Here is a 16,362-nt window from a genome sequence, read left to right as displayed (position 1 = left end):
GTAGGTCCGATTCAGACGTTGGACCAGTACAATTAATATGCCCTCACTACTGTAAATCGCTCTGGATCGTCTCATAAATGTAAATGTTTTTATTTTCTAGTACTGTCAAAAACAAATATTAAGCTGTGCGTGTGCGTGTGCGAATATGGTATCTACCAGCAGAGGACTCCATTGAACAGTATTCACTATGCATACATGACTGGGCTTCATGGAATTATCTAGAGTATAGGCTATTTATCATATTTTACCTATTCAATAAGGGCCTATTCTATTATTGAACAGAAAAAACAATTGAATAGAGTTGAGTTGGTGAGTTTAATTGAAAAATGGGATAGAATAAAATATAGGACTGTGGAATATAATTGAGTGTAATACAATAGAAAATAACGGAATATAATAAAATACAATATAACATTATTTGGCCTCAGTGATCCAATCATAAACATTATGATCTGCTATCCTGGTTTGTTCTCGTGCTCCTCGGTCAAGAAAGTTGTAGCATATAACGTAGGCATTACAGTTGCACTATGCAAATAATAATGTGTGCCTCAATAAAGACTGTGTGTATGTGGTTTAATGTCAGTTTACTCGGTTATAACCGTAGGCTGGATTGTTATTGTGGGAAATGATATTTTTGCGTAACCCCTTTCTGTCAAGGCCGCTCAACCGCGGGCCAGGTGCAGAGAACCACACAAACTGAGTGGCACTAGCGGCCAAGGCAAATGACATTACCATTTGTTCGCGGAAGTGGCTTTTTTTTGTTGGTAGAAAGGGGGCGGTGGAGGGAGGAAAGGAAGAGAAACTAAAGAAGAAAAGTTTCAGCCCTCTTTCTAAAGAAATTCATATGCACACTGTACGACAGCTGGCGTTTTGAACCTTCGCATTCAGCCACTTGTGTAATTTAGTTAGAGGTAGGCCTACGGGACAACAACAGCTGGGAGAAAACAAGAGGCTCTAAAGGGACAAGGAGGAAGATAGCTGGTAAGTTCTCCTGACAAAAGTTCAGCACACTTCTCTGGGCATGGTTTGGGCTTGAATTTTAAGGGCTGCGTGTTGTAACGTGGTAGAGAGACGTTTTAGGACATTCGAATACTAAAGCAATAACATTGTCTGACAGATGAATATTATTTGCTGTAGGCCGAGTGTAGGCAACCTAGGCTATTACTTTTCGTTGTGCCATCTGTTCGATGTTGGCGAAACAGTCGTGCTAAAAAAAATAACTCGTCTAGTAAGACTGCTGAGTTCAGTTTGGCCCTACTACGAAAAAATGTATCGAGTTATTGTAACATTGCGAAATATAGCCTAGCGATACAAAGTAACTAGCCTAGGCCGCACATTAAACATTGTATCTATTCAACAGAAGTCGCAAATAGCCGTGTTGTCACTTTTGGGTGTTTTCAAAATCAAGTGGTTTGCTGCATAGGCTACTAGAAATAGTCAGTTCTGTAGGCCTGGGTCCCTGGGATATCATTACTTTCCTCACAACAAGTTGTCCAACTCTGTCATTTAAACTGTTCTGGTAACACTTTATAGACCTACATGAGTACTAATACTGTAACAAGAAAAGTAACCGCATTGTTTGTATTGACGTGTTGTTTACGTACTACTATAGCAATATGGAGTTTTGTTCGTTTTTCTACACGTGGAACAGGAACTGACCACTATTCCGTTTATGTAAACTCCACAAGGCCTACTATGCAATGGAAACTATGCTACTGTTCTTACTATGTAAAAACACGTTAATGCAAGGATATTACTAAATTAATCCCAGTGTTACCACACAGGTTTAGAGAAACTGAATCTAAAGTCTTAGACTAAACAGGCTGGTTTTGGCTTTCTGTAAATGCTCTAGTTCTTTTTCAGCGACCTAATCAGAAGTTCACATTTCTGTGATGTGCAATATAGATCTTTAGCATATTGTCAAGATGGCATTCTCATGGAGATGATTTAATGTTTCAATAGGTCTAGGTTCTATATTGTCATGGAAGTGTAACTATTTGTTTCAGACAACAATGATAATTTAAATCATCTGTAACAAGCCCTGACTAAAACAGTACTCTGAAGTTGGATACGTGCCATACTGTCACGTCTCTCGTCAGACGGCATGGACCAAAGCGCAGCGTGGTAAGTGTCCATGATTTTTATTGATCAAAACACTCGAACAAAGTGAAAAAACGAACAGTTCTGTAAGGCAAATAAACAATACAGAAAACAACTTCCCACAAAACACAGGTGGAGAAAAGGCTACCTAAGTACGATTCCCAATCGGAGACAACAGTAGAGGGCTGCCTCTGATTGGGAACCACACTCGGCCAAAAACAAAGAAATAGAAATAAAGAAACTAGAATTCCCACCCTAGTCACACCCCGGCCTAACCAAAATAGAGAATAAAAGCCTCTCTATGGCCAGGCCGTGACACATACAGAACATTCAACAACAAGCTGTGATGCTGGGCCCTTCATTAGCCTATGATTCGGGCTGCATTGGTGTGGCCAGAAACGTAAACACACACAATTGTTATGGTTACCTACACCCCATTCTGTGATGGGACTACTGTTGTTCGACAGCTGGCCTGGTCCTGAGCCCTATACTACGTATGTGGTTTGAGGAGTTAGCGAGGTAACTTTGGTCAACTCTTGAGTTGGTACCACGACCAGTTATCCCGAGTTGAACTCAGAGTTGACCAAAGTTAGCCAGGTACATCTCTATGGCAACAAATCCGGAACTAACCTGCACCTGGGCAGGCTTACTCAGGGTTAACTCCATGTATTTTGAATGAAGTGTCACGAGTTAAAGACCAATAAAATCAAGTAAAACGTGTGTATAACTTAATACAATTATTATATCGATAGGAGTGGGGGAAAGGTGCTCGTGTATTGATAAGCACACTAAAAAGGCATTAACGATAATAAAATAAAGATGGCCCTTCAACGAGCCTATTTTACACCACAGCCTGCTGAATGTGCAGCATAACTCTTTTCATTTTGCACAAATTAAGACGTGGCACTGACTCGCCCATGGGTGGATGTTTCAGCCTTGTCTCAATGAAAAGTTTGGCGTTCCACCAGACACGTGTGACGTGCATGCACAGTTACAAGCCTGCTAGAGTTAGCAGCAGGCATATAAGCAATATCCACTGTTGTAGTATGGATGAAGCCTGAGCTGGAATGTGACTAAAGCTGGCTAGCTTTGGAAAACCCTGAGTAGATCTAGGTTTAATCATAGTATACCACTCTGATGGTTTGGAGACACCCCAGACAGACAGGAGTCAGGGATGGAGTGGATAGAGGTAGGCCTATGTGTCTGAACAGACTGCTTCATAATATGCCCAGCTCCCATATCACACTCTCCCACACTCCTTAAACTCACTGTCAGTGGGTTATCTCTCTGATGGTGACGAAGAGGAGGAAGGCTTGACTGACTGCTGCATGGCTGGGCCTGGGGATAATACACTCTGAGAGACAGAAATGTCAGTGATAGAAATGTACACACACACACTACCAACTAATAAATTAATATATCTGTCAATCAAAGACATCCTGTCTGACAGAGCTTCACAATCCACCTCAGACCCTCTCAATCAAACCTGGTCTGCCCAATCTAATGCAGACCCTATCAATCAAAAGCAGAACCAATCAGTCCTGTCTCTGTGATAAGCTTGGCTGGGTGATACCTTTCCTTAACTCCCTTTTGATTTGTCAGACAGGTGTGTGTATCTCCACTCAAAAATAAGTGTGTGTGAGCGCGTGCACGTATGCATGTGTGCGGACATGTGCCAGCACTTAGTTGCAATTGGCAACAGTCTTGGATTTCACTCAGCGTCAGTTTGTGTATCAATATGAGGCTATGTCTGACATGTAGCTCACTGCCAGAGAAAAAAGCCAAGCAGCTGGCTAGATACTGCTCTGTTTTAGCTGGCAAGATACTGTTTCAGCTGTTGTGAGCAGCAGCTTATCTGCATCAAGAAGAGGTTTTGTTTCCATGGTTTTAAGAACATTCATATGTATGACCTTTGACTTATTTGGGTCCTTCTCTGTAACACTTAATTGTGGACCCAAATAGTTTTCAGCGTGTGTGGAAACACTGTAGGAGCAGATATCTGGGTCTCAGTGTGTGGTTGTCCGTCTCTTACAATGTAGCGGAAGAGATGGTGATGCCTGAGCTCCACTTCCTGCCCTGCAGCCCTGGTCTGCCTCCTACTCACTTCACATAGATACTTAGACTACATGCTGAGCTGCAGACAGATTCACTCCCACATAGTTTAAATGTATCTAAAGGGCTACTAGTATTTACTTGATGCACTTAATAACTGTAAGTCGCTTTGCATACAAGTGTCTTCTAAATGGCATATATAATAATCAAGTCCCAAAGTAATCATTATGATACCACTATTCATAGATTCATAGATTTTTTATGATACAAAACAGGGAGCTTTATCAGGGTTTTACATGCTTCATACTCAGGCCCGTCATATCCTGGTGCTTCCTGTCGTTCACATTTGATCAGCACATTTAGAGAGGGACATTCCTAATGTCTGATGTTATTAACAGGAGTACTATGAACAGGGAGCAAATGGGACTCCTGTCCACTGAATGGAACCGAATGAAATGAATAGAATGGTTAGCTCCCATACTTCCTGGTCTCCTTTATGACATCTCTGTGCCTAATCCTGTTTTCTGCCATCCTAGGTTCATGGCATTGGGTCTGTGTGGCGTGAACACCTCTGTGTGGGAGGTTTGTGAGGTTAAAAGGGAACCGTTTCAGTCTCACATCCTGCTCTGGCCCAGAGGCTACAGTTTCTTGGAATTTCTTATTGTTTCTCTGTAAAGTGTTACACTCTAAGAGTTCCCTATGGTGTGCAGTCTGTGTAGTGTTACACACTAATAGTTCCCCTGGCTGGCTGGCTGGCTGAGCTTGTAGTCAGAGCAGTGGTGAAGGAGTTCTCTGTCTACCATATCAGTATGTTTGTGAATAAAGTGATACGACTCTGAGTTTCTTCAGTCTTTGTGCTGTTGTCTTGAATTATCCAATTTATTTGGGCCATGAGTTGTGTAGAATAGGCTATGAGTCAGAGCGAGTCTGTATAGATTTGGACAGGACAGATCTGTCCTGTGTGTTGTAAAGTATTGGTCTCCGTTAAGGCCTGTGGTTCTGGACAGTGAAGCGCGTGCGTTTGTGTGTACCGCATTTATGGGGCCCTGTAGAATTGGTTAATATTCATCAAAGCAGCAACACAGAAGGGAGAGGGACATGGGGAGAAGAGATGGAGAGAGACCGATGGGAGATATCTTGTTATTCAGTCAATTCTCGCAGTGACTGCCCTGAGAATCTTTGGTTTATATATATATATATATATATATATATATATATATATGACAGCTTTGCACACTCTTAGTGAAGACATCAAAACTATGAAATAACACCATTATTCTACAATTTAGAAAATAGTAAAAATAAAGAAAATATTGAGTAGGAGTGTCCAAACCTTTGACTGGTACTGTATATACATTTTTACACCCAGGATAAAACACTCACTAGCCAATTATTAGGTACACCCATCTAGTACCGGGTCAGACCCCCTTTGCCTCTGAATTCTTTGTGGCATTCTACAAGGTGTCGGAAACGTTGCACAGGGATGTTGGTCCATGTTGGCGTCATGGGCTCATGCAGTTGCTGCAGATTGGACAGTGGTACATACATGCTGTGAACAGCCCGTTCCATCTCATCCTAAACATGTTCTATTGGGTTGAGGTCTGTGGACTGACCAGGCCACAACAATAAACTGAACTGGCTGTCATGTTCCAGGGGATGTTTCCGCTCAACTGTCCAGTGTTGGTGATCACGTGCCCACTGGAGCCACTTCTTCTTGTTTTTCCACTCCTCAACTGTCCAGTGTTGGTGATCACGTGCCCACTGGAGCCACTTCTTCTTGTTTTTCCACTCCTCAACTGTCCAGTGTTGGTGATCACGTGCCCACTGGAGCCACTTCTTCTTGTTTTTAGCTGATAGGAGTGGAACCCGGTGTGGTCAGGACAGGAGGCAGGCAGAATGGGAATGTGTGTGTGTGTTTGAGTAGCTAAGTATGTGAGTCGGCAATAAAACAAACTTTACCTTCAGACTGTCTGTCCCTTTTTAATAGCCAGACAGCGGCACACATTCCAGCAAATAAACACCTGTTTCAAATAAATGGCGTGTCTAAATGTAATTGTTTACGAGTGAACTTCAGTGAGTACAGTAGAGATAAAGGAGAGTCATGGATGAGACAGCAGTGTGGTTTGACATGGTCGGCTCAACTACGGTGGATACAAGAGGTGCAATGAGTGAGACAATGGTGCTGAAACGTGAAATCGGGGGTGTATGATGGGCAGGCTAGTCTTTGCATGTCTGATCTGCGATGGATTTGTTATTACAATGTTTATACTAGTCACAAACAGTGTGGTAGTCTTTTCAACATTTTATTGAGCAAGACCTGTGTGCCTTAGGAAGTAGACGCCTGGCTGAAATAAAGACCTGTCTCGAATAAGCGCCGGTTGTGTTCAGTGATTAAAGCAAATAAACACCTGGGATATTAATTGAAGTTTTACAGTATTTGGTATTGAAGGATAGAGGAAGGGACAGACTTGGAGAACCTGAGAGGAAAAGAGAACATCAATGAGAGACAGAGCAGACAAAAGAGAGAAAGGGAAACAAAGTCTAGAAAGGAGAGTGGATAGAGAGAATAAAATGAGGAGAGAGGAAGGGAAACAGAAAGTCTAGAAAGGATAGTGGATAGAGAGAATAAAATGAGGAGCGAGGAAGGGAAACAGAAAGTCTAGAAAGGAGAGTGGATAGAGAGAATAAAATGAGGAGAGAGGAAGGGAAACAGAAAGTCTAGAAAGGATAGTGGATAGAGAGAATAAAATGAGGAGAGAGGAAGGGAAACAGAAAGTCTAGAAAGGAGAGTGGATAGAGAGAATAAAATGAGGAGAGAGGAAGGGAAACAGAAAGTCTAGAAAGGAGAGTGGATAGAGAGAATAAAACGAGGATAGGGACAGAGTTAGAGTAAAATGAGGAGAGAGGAAGGGAGAGCGAAGAAGAAGGTGAGAGGGTGAAACAACCTGAAACTATCTGTTTGTCTCACATGTAGAACTGTTAACTGGTCTGGTCGGCTGGTTGGGCCTGCTGAAAGCCTGGCTAATCTAATGTCCATACCACCCCCTAATATACGCTCAATAACCTGAATATTTCTGGACCTGTTCTATCACATTCACATCACCTGATAGGTTATATGTTGTGCGTGTGTGTACACATATGATTTTGGGAAGGAAAGCTGTTGTCTGGATTTATTTGACTAGTCCCTGTAAGTAATTCCTTTCATTCCACAATGTGTGTCTGAACATGCTCAATACACACACACACACACACACACACACAGTCACAGTCTTTGGTATGTGGGGATACAAAAAGAGCTTGCCTAACGAGTGTGTGTGTACCTTTGCGCTCACCTGAACAAGGAGGTCACATGACTCTCTCCACAGCTGATCCTGGGAGCAATGCATGCTCCAAGCCAAGTGTTTGTGAGGGGATCATTTAGGAGAACTATGATTCGCTACATGTACAACGCTCAGTGATTGGTTAAGAGTGTGTGTACTAGAGGTCGACCGATTATGATTTTTCAACACCGATACCGAATGTTGGAGGGCAAAAACAGCCGATGCCGATTAATCTGCCAATTTGTAAAATGTATTTGTAATAATGACAATTACAACCATACTGAATGAACACTTATTTTAACTTAATATAATACATCACTAAAATCAATTTAGCCTTAAATAATGAAACATGTTCAATTTGGTTTAAATAATGCAAAAACAAAGTGTTGGAGAAGTAAAAGTGCAATATGTGCCATGTGAAAAAGCTAACGTTTAAGTTCCTTGCTCAGACCATGAGAACATATGAAAGCTGATGGTTCCTTTTAACGTGAGTCTTCAATATTCCAAAGTAAGAAGTTTTAGGTTGTAGTTATTATAGGACTATTTCTCTCTATACCATTTGTATTTCATATACCTTTGACTATTGGATGTTCTTATAGGCACTTTAGTGTTGCCAGTGTAAAGTATAGCTTCCGTCCCTCTCCTCGCTCCTGGGCTCGAACCAGGAACACAACGACAACAGCCACCCTCGAAGCAGCATTACCCATGCAGAGCAAGGGGAACAACTAGTCCAGGTCTCAGGGCGAGTGACGTTTGAAACGCTATTAGCGCGCAGCCTGCTAACTAGCTAGCCATTTCACATCACTTCGTTACACCAGCCTAATCTCGGGAGTTAATAGGCTTGAAGTCATAAACAGCAGAGCTGCTGGCAAAATGTATGAAAGTTCTGTTTGAATGAATGCTTATGAGCCTGCTGGTGTCTAAGATCGCTCAGTCAGACTGCTCTATCAAATCATAGACTTAATTATAACATAATAACACACAGAAATGCGAGCCTTTGGTCATTAATATGGTAGAATCCAGAAACTAGAATCTCGAAAACAAAACGTTTATTCTTTCAGTGAAATACGGAACTGTTCCGTATTTTATCTAACGGATGGCCTCCCTAAGTCTAAATATTGCTGTTACATTGCACAACCTTCAATGTTATGTCATAATTACGTAAAATTCTGGCAAATTGGTTCCGAATGAGCCATGCAGCACAAACTGTTGCATATACCCTGACTCTGCGTGCAATGAACGCCAGAGAAGTGACACAAATTCACCTGGTTAATATTTCCTGCTAACCTGGATTTATTTTAGCTACATATGCAGGTTTAAAAATATATACTTCTGTGTATTGATTTTACGAAAGGCATTGGTGTTTATGGTTAGGTACACGTTGGAGCAACGACAGTCCTTTTTCGCGAATGCGCACTGCACTGCAACGCAGGACACGCTAGATAAACTAGTAATATCATCAACCATGTGTAGTTATAACTAGTGATTATGATTGATTAAGTTTAATGCTAGCTAGCAACTTACCTTGGCTTCTTACTGCATTTGCGTAACAGGCAGGCTCCTCATGCGGCAGGGGGTTAGAGTGTTGGACTAGTTAACCGTAAGGTTGCAAGATTGAATCCCTGAGCTGACAAGGTAAAAATCTGTCGTTCTGACCCTGAACAAGGCAGTTAACCCACCGTTCCTAGGCCGTCATTGAAAATAAGAATGTGTTCTTAACTGACTTGCCTAGTTAAATAAAGATTAAATAAAGGTGTAAAAAAAAAAGGCTAAATTGGTGTCCAAAATTACAGATTTCCGATTGTTATGACAACTTCAAATCGGCCCTAATTAATCTGCCATTCCGATTAATCGGTCAACCTCTAGTGTGTACCATGTGCTGATGTGCGCTTTGGTGTTTTTAGGGTTACAGACACTCACAGGCAGTCAGTGTTGTCCCATGGAATACGTGGTCAGTGTATTGTTTCTGTTGTTACTGCCCTGTTTGTGAGATAATAACCTGTTCTTTACCAGCGGTGAACTCGTGGTACAGTAGCTGCTTGGCATTGCCAGGTTAAATGTACATATTTGGCCATATACATCAATGTTATTCACAATGCCCTCAAATCAGCCTGCATCTCTGGTCTGTGTGGTCTGTCTGGTCTGTCGAGAGAGAGAGAGAGACTCCCCTCCCTCTCTTCCTCTGTCTGTTTCCCTCCTTTTTTCTCTTTCCCTCCATCTCAATTCAATCCATCTCTCCCTCTGGTTCTCAGGTTACCAAACAGGAATAAGGGGGAGGAGCCTTTTAGAGGGGAAACAGCCCATGAGGTCTCTACTATCTCCATCCCTCTCTCCTTCCCCTCCTCCATCCATTCCGTTGTCCTTCCCCTAGTGTGTGTGAGAGAGAAAGGGAGAGAGCAATGCTCAGTGCACACGCATGCATATACTGTTAAATGATTTAGACTGCAAAGTGGGAGAGGGGAAAAGGGGAGGAGAGGGAAAGGGAGGGAGGGAAAGGGAAGGAGGGAGGGAAAGGGAAGGAGGGAAGGAAATGGAACGAGAGAGGGAAAGGGAAGGAGGGGTGAGCGGATGAGACAGCAGCAGCGCATGAGCGAGAGAGAGAGAGAGGCGGCATCACCCAGACAGACAAGACAGAGCTGGAAGGAAAGCAAAGGGGAATGAGAGAGCGAAGCAAGAGGAGGAGAGGAAGACAATGAAGGAGTGCCGCTGTTCAGCCCAGCCATTCTGCTGTTTCACATTCAACTGAGACGGGGAAGAGAGGAAGAGGACAAGCTGAGGAGAGGATAGAGGGAGAGGATATGAGATCTGGCAATGACTTTGTGATTTAAACAAGTGGAAGAGAGGAGAGAGAGAGAGGGTGTTTAAACATGAATATGGTTCTGATGTGAATATGGAGCTCTGTTAATACCATGCTACGGATAATCACCTCTACTCTGTCTAACCCAAAATAAGGAACAATCGTTTTACATTTTTCATTCACTCTTGAAGCAAAGGAAGAGTTCTCAAGAATTTATTCACAACTCAAAGCAAAAAAATAACATTTTGTGTAGTAAAATAAACAATTATAGGTGGAAAAAAACCTGCTCTGCAGATTATTATACAATCACCACCTTTGTCGTTACTTACCTAACAGTTAGGACTGTACAGGAAAACATTCAGGTTGTTGTTATGCAATTTTTTTCTAAAGTGTTAGCTATTGTGATAGTAAAGTTTATTGATATTAATATTGACTATCATATATGAAAGTATTTCATCCTCTGAAGCAATATATGTTGTGTTAATCCATGTGTCCTAGCCAGAGTCTGGAATCAGCCAGGTTGGGATGTCAACATTGATTTGGTTTTATGGCCGGTGCGACGTGGGCCAAACTTTGATCATTTCCTGAGTGGTATTGATCCCTCCAGGAGTCTCTGGCTGGCCGACCGGCTGTGGTTTCTATAGTTAGATGTTAAAGACCGTAATGGGTCAGTCTCAGCTCTGCTTAGCTGCTCCTGGGCTCTGATTTGTGGAAGCAGTCTGTTATCTCGTTGTCTGAGATGTTTCTGCCGCTGTCAGGATTTCTCAATATAGATCCTGAGCAGGCTTCTCTTTTAATGTTTGTTGCCACGGCAACTTGCATCCGCTGCAGTCGGAGACAGACTGAGATGTAAAGTTCTTTTGAGTCTTTTTCTCTTTTTTCAAATACTGGTGCTGTTCTTTCTATACTTTTCTGTCTAGGGTGGTGATAACCAGGAGAAACAGTCCAGACAGGACCAGGCTACTGGTGGGGTGGTGATAACCAGGAGAAACAGTCCAGACAGGACCAGACTACTGGTGGGGTGGTGATAACCAGGAGAAACAGTCCAGACAGGACCAGACTACTGGTGGGGTGGTGATAACCAGGAGAAACAGTCCTGACAGGACCAGACTACTGGTGGGGTGGTGACGACCAGGAGAAACAGTCCAGACAGGACCAGACTACAGGTGGGGTGGTGATGACCAGGAGAAACAGTCCAGACAGGACCAGACTACAGGTGGGGTGGTGATGACCAGGAGAAACAGTCCAGACAGGACCAGATTACAGATGGGGTGGTGATGACCAGGAGAAACAGTCCAGACAGGACCAGACTACTGGTGGGGTGGTGATGACCAGGAGAAACAGTCCAGACAGGACCAGACTACAGGTGGGGTGGTGATGACCAGGAGAAACAGTCTAGACTACTGGTAGGGTGTTAGTGTGTAGAACCTCTAACCTATTTATGTAAATGTAGGCTCTGTCTAGAATTCTAGACTGAATTTGATGCAGTGTTCTTGCTGTTTGCCATGAGGTATATCTCTCGTTCTCTCTCTTCAACGTCTGCCGTGCCATCTTTGCTGGTAACTAGCGTCCTGACCGGGACAGGTGGTATACCAAGCCGATGTCAGAAATGACTAGTCTGGATTATAATCAGATAATTCTACATGTGGACATATCATTCACTTTGTACAGCTGTGGAACTGTGTAGTCTTAACTGGTATCATCAACTGTGTTGTTTATGTGTTAGTGTAGTGGTGACTTTCTCTACTTGTTGTGTGTGTTTTCTATCTGTGTGTAGGAGAATCAGGACATCTTTTCAGGTAGAGGGCGCTATACTCAGCACTCATCTGACCTACACTGTGTTTTATTCTGTGCACTAACATCTGGCAGGGCGAGGGTTAAACCTGCTGTACTAGCATTTACTAGTGTTAACCTATGTTTGCTAACTGACCCGTTGGCTATGTTTGTGACATCTCGTCACTGTTAGCGACTGGTTCTGTCTGTTGCTAGCGTTGCGTTGCTAGCGTTGCATTGCGTTCAATTGTGAAACGCTAGCAACTCTATACGTTCATCTGTGTTGACATTTATATTTTAGTCATTTAGCAGACACTCTTTTCCAGAGCGACTTAGAGTTGTGAGTGCATACTTGTTCGTACTGGTCCCCCATAGGAATCGAACCCACAACTCTGGCGTTGCAAGCCTAATGCTCCACCAGGTGAGCCACACGGGACACGTTGTCTACAGCCACTAATTGGCCGTCGCGATCTGACCATCTAGCCTGCATTTAGCATTCCACTGGTAGTGCTACAGCACTAGGACAAATAGACATTTAGAGCATAGACTATAATGGAAGACTTTTGTAGTTATGCGAAGACAGTTAGGCTGTGCTAAGAGCCTGCCGTAGGCTGTCGTAAGACCTTAATAGCCCTTCATAGCCCCTACATAGCACTTCATAGTTAATCCCAGTCTGATGTGTTCTGGTGCTCTCTGTCTGGGAGGAGACGTTAGCTAGTTATATTCCAGGTTCAACCTCCACTATTCAGTCCTGTGAGCTGACAAGCCCCTGGAGTTATATTCCTGGTTCAACCTCCACTATTCAGTCCTGTGAGCTGTGTCTTGTGGCTGGAGACTGTTCATGTTAGACATCTTTAGTTTTCTTCTTTGGATGGACTATGCAGATTGTTCGGACTGTAGTTAGCTCAGTGTTTCTAGTTAGGCTAGTACTGTATCGTGCTGTGCTGTGTCAAGAAATACACATGCTTCTCTCAGGTAACTGACTATTGGCGTGGCTTGTTTAAACAAGACTGTTTCTGTGGAATCGATAAGGAGAGAGAGAGAGGGGAGGGAGGTTTAATTAAGTGTAATGACTGGGTGATGGAGTTCTCTAACAAGCCTCCAGTACCATTCAGGTCTCATTATCATCAAAACAATCCCACCGATGGTGTCATCAGCCAATGACCTACATTCTCTCGTGTTACATCACCACTGTGTGTGTCACTGTTTCTGTAACCAGAAAGAGGCAACTTCTCCAACTCTAGCACTTCTGATGCTATGGTGCTCCAGAACGTATCCACTCTAACCAGGGCAGCAATGTTCTAGAACCGCTCTACCTACGGTTTTAGCCATATCAGAAACTTCAGTCAGGGACAAGCCCAGCATCTGGTGCTTTCTTATCTATCAGTCGTTTTCTTATCTAGTGGTGTCTGTTACTAGGTTATGTGCATTGTATAGACTCTGGCTGTAGTTACAGAGTGAGTGTGGAGAGAGACAGACAATCTTTGAAGTAGAGGGACTGTTTAAGAAGACAGTCTGGAGAACGGGAAAGGAGACGAGGGAGGGGGGGAGGGGGAGCGAGAGATCATTTGGAAGAGAAGGCAGGAAGTGGTGGAGCGAGAGAAGGAGGAAGTGCAGCGGCTACTGAGGGAGGCACAGAAAACAGTGTGGAGGAGGAGAGAGGGATTCCAGGAGAGGATAGGAGAGGACAAGCTGAGGGGAGAGAGAAGCGCAGAGAGCGGGAGAGAGACTGCACAGGAGGTGATCTGGAGGAAGAGAGAGGAAGAGGGGGAGAAAGCCAAGGCCATCCAGAGAGGACACGAGACCATCTGGAGGAAGAGAGAGAGGGAGTGAGGAAAAGGGAGAGGGAGTGTGTAAGGAAGAGGGAGTGAAAGAGTACAGAGGAGGAAGAGTTAAATTACTTAGGAGCATTCTCCAGCAGCCTTGGAACCTGAAAAACAAAGCTGCTCACAGGAGAGAAAGAGGGATAAAGAGAGAGAGAGAGAGGAATAAAAAGCAGGAGGGATAGAGAGATTTTCCCTGCCAGAATTGGTGTCTGGCCATAGATCAGCAGGTCTTAACAGAACTTTGCTATATTAAACTCTGCAGATAATTTGACTCTGTTGTATCAACCCGTGTGTGTGTGTGTGTGTGTCCCTTCTGATCTACTCGTTGGCAGCTGATAGGGTTTTTATGGGCCCGTGTCAGGCAAGAGAGGCTAGTGAGCTACTGCCCTGACAGACACGCTGAAACGTGCACACACACACCACAGACTCACACACTCTGTGCCATTTACAGGCAGTAGAGTAGGTTTCTACTCCAACACATGCTAACAGACACATGAGGGTAGGCCCCTTGATTGAGTAACTCATACCACCTGAGTTTCTGTGTCAATAGACAATCACATTCTGAGGTTGTATGTTGAATCTCCATGGTGCTCAAAGATGAACAACTGGACTTAAGTGCCATGCTACATTAGTTGACATGCTGATGTGCTCAAACAGCATTTTTCAGAACAGGTGCTACATACTTGATCACAAAAATCCTTTTTGATTCTGTCTATTGGAAAGTGGCATTAATTTCTGTGGATTGAAAGTGATAACATGTTGTAAGACTGACAGCGAAGACACCAAACAACTGAGTATCACTCCATCAGTGTGCTGGGTTAGACTCTTAGAGTGATCCCCTCTGATCTTCAATCGCTCCTCTTGCTGCTCTCCTCTGTCTTGTAGATGGTGTTTCTTGCGCAGTGTCTGCTGCACTGCCTGACAATGACAGGAGGATATAAAACAGGGCGGACGGACAGACAACGGTCACTGAGAGGGAAAGAAAGGCGAGCAAGTTTTTGAGCGAGCGACTGATAATACAGAGAAGGAGAGAATGAACCACCGTTGTTGTTTAGACTGAATCACACCAGTGTGTGTGGACTTGTTAGAGAAACACTGAAATAACATCGAACATCTCAGATCCATGATGGAGCTGGTCCCTAAAACTAAGTACACTCACCTCCGGAGTGAATCTCTCAGTTCGAATGACGATACCAACTCCAACCCTTTGTCCCTCCCCCCTTCCACCCCCGCAACCCCCCTCACCCCTCCTGGGCTACCCTCCTCCCTCTCCTCCTCCTCTCTCACCCCCATCCTCCCCCCTTCCTCCCCCCGCCGGGCCGAGAACAGCCCCACCACGCTCTGTTCCTTCTTCCCCAGGATGGGAGCCCTTCGCCTGGGCATCTCTGCTACTCTACTCCCAGGCCTCAAGGTCTCCAGCAGGCCTCAGCGGGCTCAAGCCCCCATGGGGTCTTCAGGGGGTAACAGTTCCAGCTCTCCCACTCCTCACCCCCCTCCCTGTCTAACAGCCCCCTCTCCCCCCCATCGCCCCCCTCTGCAGGATATGAACCGGCTGGGTGGGGCGTCCAGGAGGGCGCGGGTGGAGGGGGGGCAGCTGGGGGGAGATGAGTGGACGCGCCACGGCTCCTTCGTCAACAAGCCCACCAGAGGATGGCTACACTCAGACCATGTGGTCAGCACCACTGGGGTCGCCTACTCAGTACGGGTAAGAGTTGGTTGTTCTCTGTTTTTCAGTTTGTTGGATGTAGGCGTATAGGCTAGTACTTGCATATTTCTTTAACTTTCCATATCTATCAATTTTTCTGTTGCTCTCTCAAAATGATCTATTCTCTTGTCTGTCCATCTTTCCGTCTCTATCTGTTTCCATCTGCCCCTCCGGTCAGTGTGGGTGTTCTGGAGGAAATGGAATCCTAGTTCATATGAGTTCCTTTCCTGTTTCCTGTGTAGTGTATGGGCTGTGTGGAGAGGAGTGCTGTAGGATGTGGCATCCCTGTTCATATGCGTCTCCTCTCTATTTCCTGTGTAGTATATGGGCTGTGTGGAGGTGCTACAGTCTATGAGGGCGCTGGACTTCAACACCAGAACTCAGGTCACCAGGTGCGAACCTCCAATTGTTCAAGGGATAGTTCAACCAATTACAAAATGTCATATTGGTTTCGTTACCCTGTAAGCAGTCTATGGAAACATTATGACAATCAAAATCCCCCGGAAGTATCTCAAATTGATTGTGAAGCTCAACAAAGTCACTTATAGATGATTTGAACATGATGTGCGGAAAATGCTAATGTCGGTACCATGACTTGAATGGGATTTGTGCAACAATTGCTAAAACGTTAGCATTTGGAAACAGTGCCAGCAAAACCAAACCAAGGCATGGATTGCTGTCATACCTTGTCCTTAGACTGTTTACAGGGTAAGGAAACCAATGTGTTATTTTGTCATTTGGGTGAACTAACCGTTTAAGCTGTTGTTTAAGGCTAATGATCAAGTTACT

At 44.1% G+C, this 16,362-nt stretch overlaps 1 protein-coding gene across 3 annotated transcripts in view; it reads left to right on the top strand.

The window, feature by feature from the left end:
• Window positions 1-578: 578 nt before the first annotated feature.
• The window catches only part of LOC139388088 (SHC-transforming protein 1-like), a 34,257-nt gene continuing 18,473 nt past the window's right edge, over window positions 579-16,362 (top strand). The window contains exons 1-3 of one of the 3 annotated variants that reach the window (XM_071134667.1): window positions 579-981; window positions 15,409-15,573; window positions 15,895-15,965. In XM_071134667.1, coding sequence (XP_070990768.1) covers window positions 15,412-15,573; window positions 15,895-15,965 — 233 coding nt within the window. In that variant the 5' untranslated portion in view covers window positions 579-981; window positions 15,409-15,411. Of the gene's footprint in view, window positions 982-14,753; window positions 15,574-15,894; window positions 15,966-16,362 lie in introns of all 3 variants that reach the window. The other 2 variants (XM_071134648.1, XM_071134657.1) reach the window with 2 other exon arrangements.

This window comes from Oncorhynchus clarkii, chromosome 3, assembly GCF_045791955.1.
Source record: "Oncorhynchus clarkii lewisi isolate Uvic-CL-2024 chromosome 3, UVic_Ocla_1.0, whole genome shotgun sequence".
In the NCBI taxonomy this organism is placed as follows: Eukaryota; Metazoa; Chordata; class Actinopteri; order Salmoniformes; family Salmonidae; genus Oncorhynchus; species Oncorhynchus clarkii.
The sequence above is the reverse complement of the archived record's forward strand: the minus strand, read 5'-3'. Positions and strand labels throughout refer to the sequence as shown.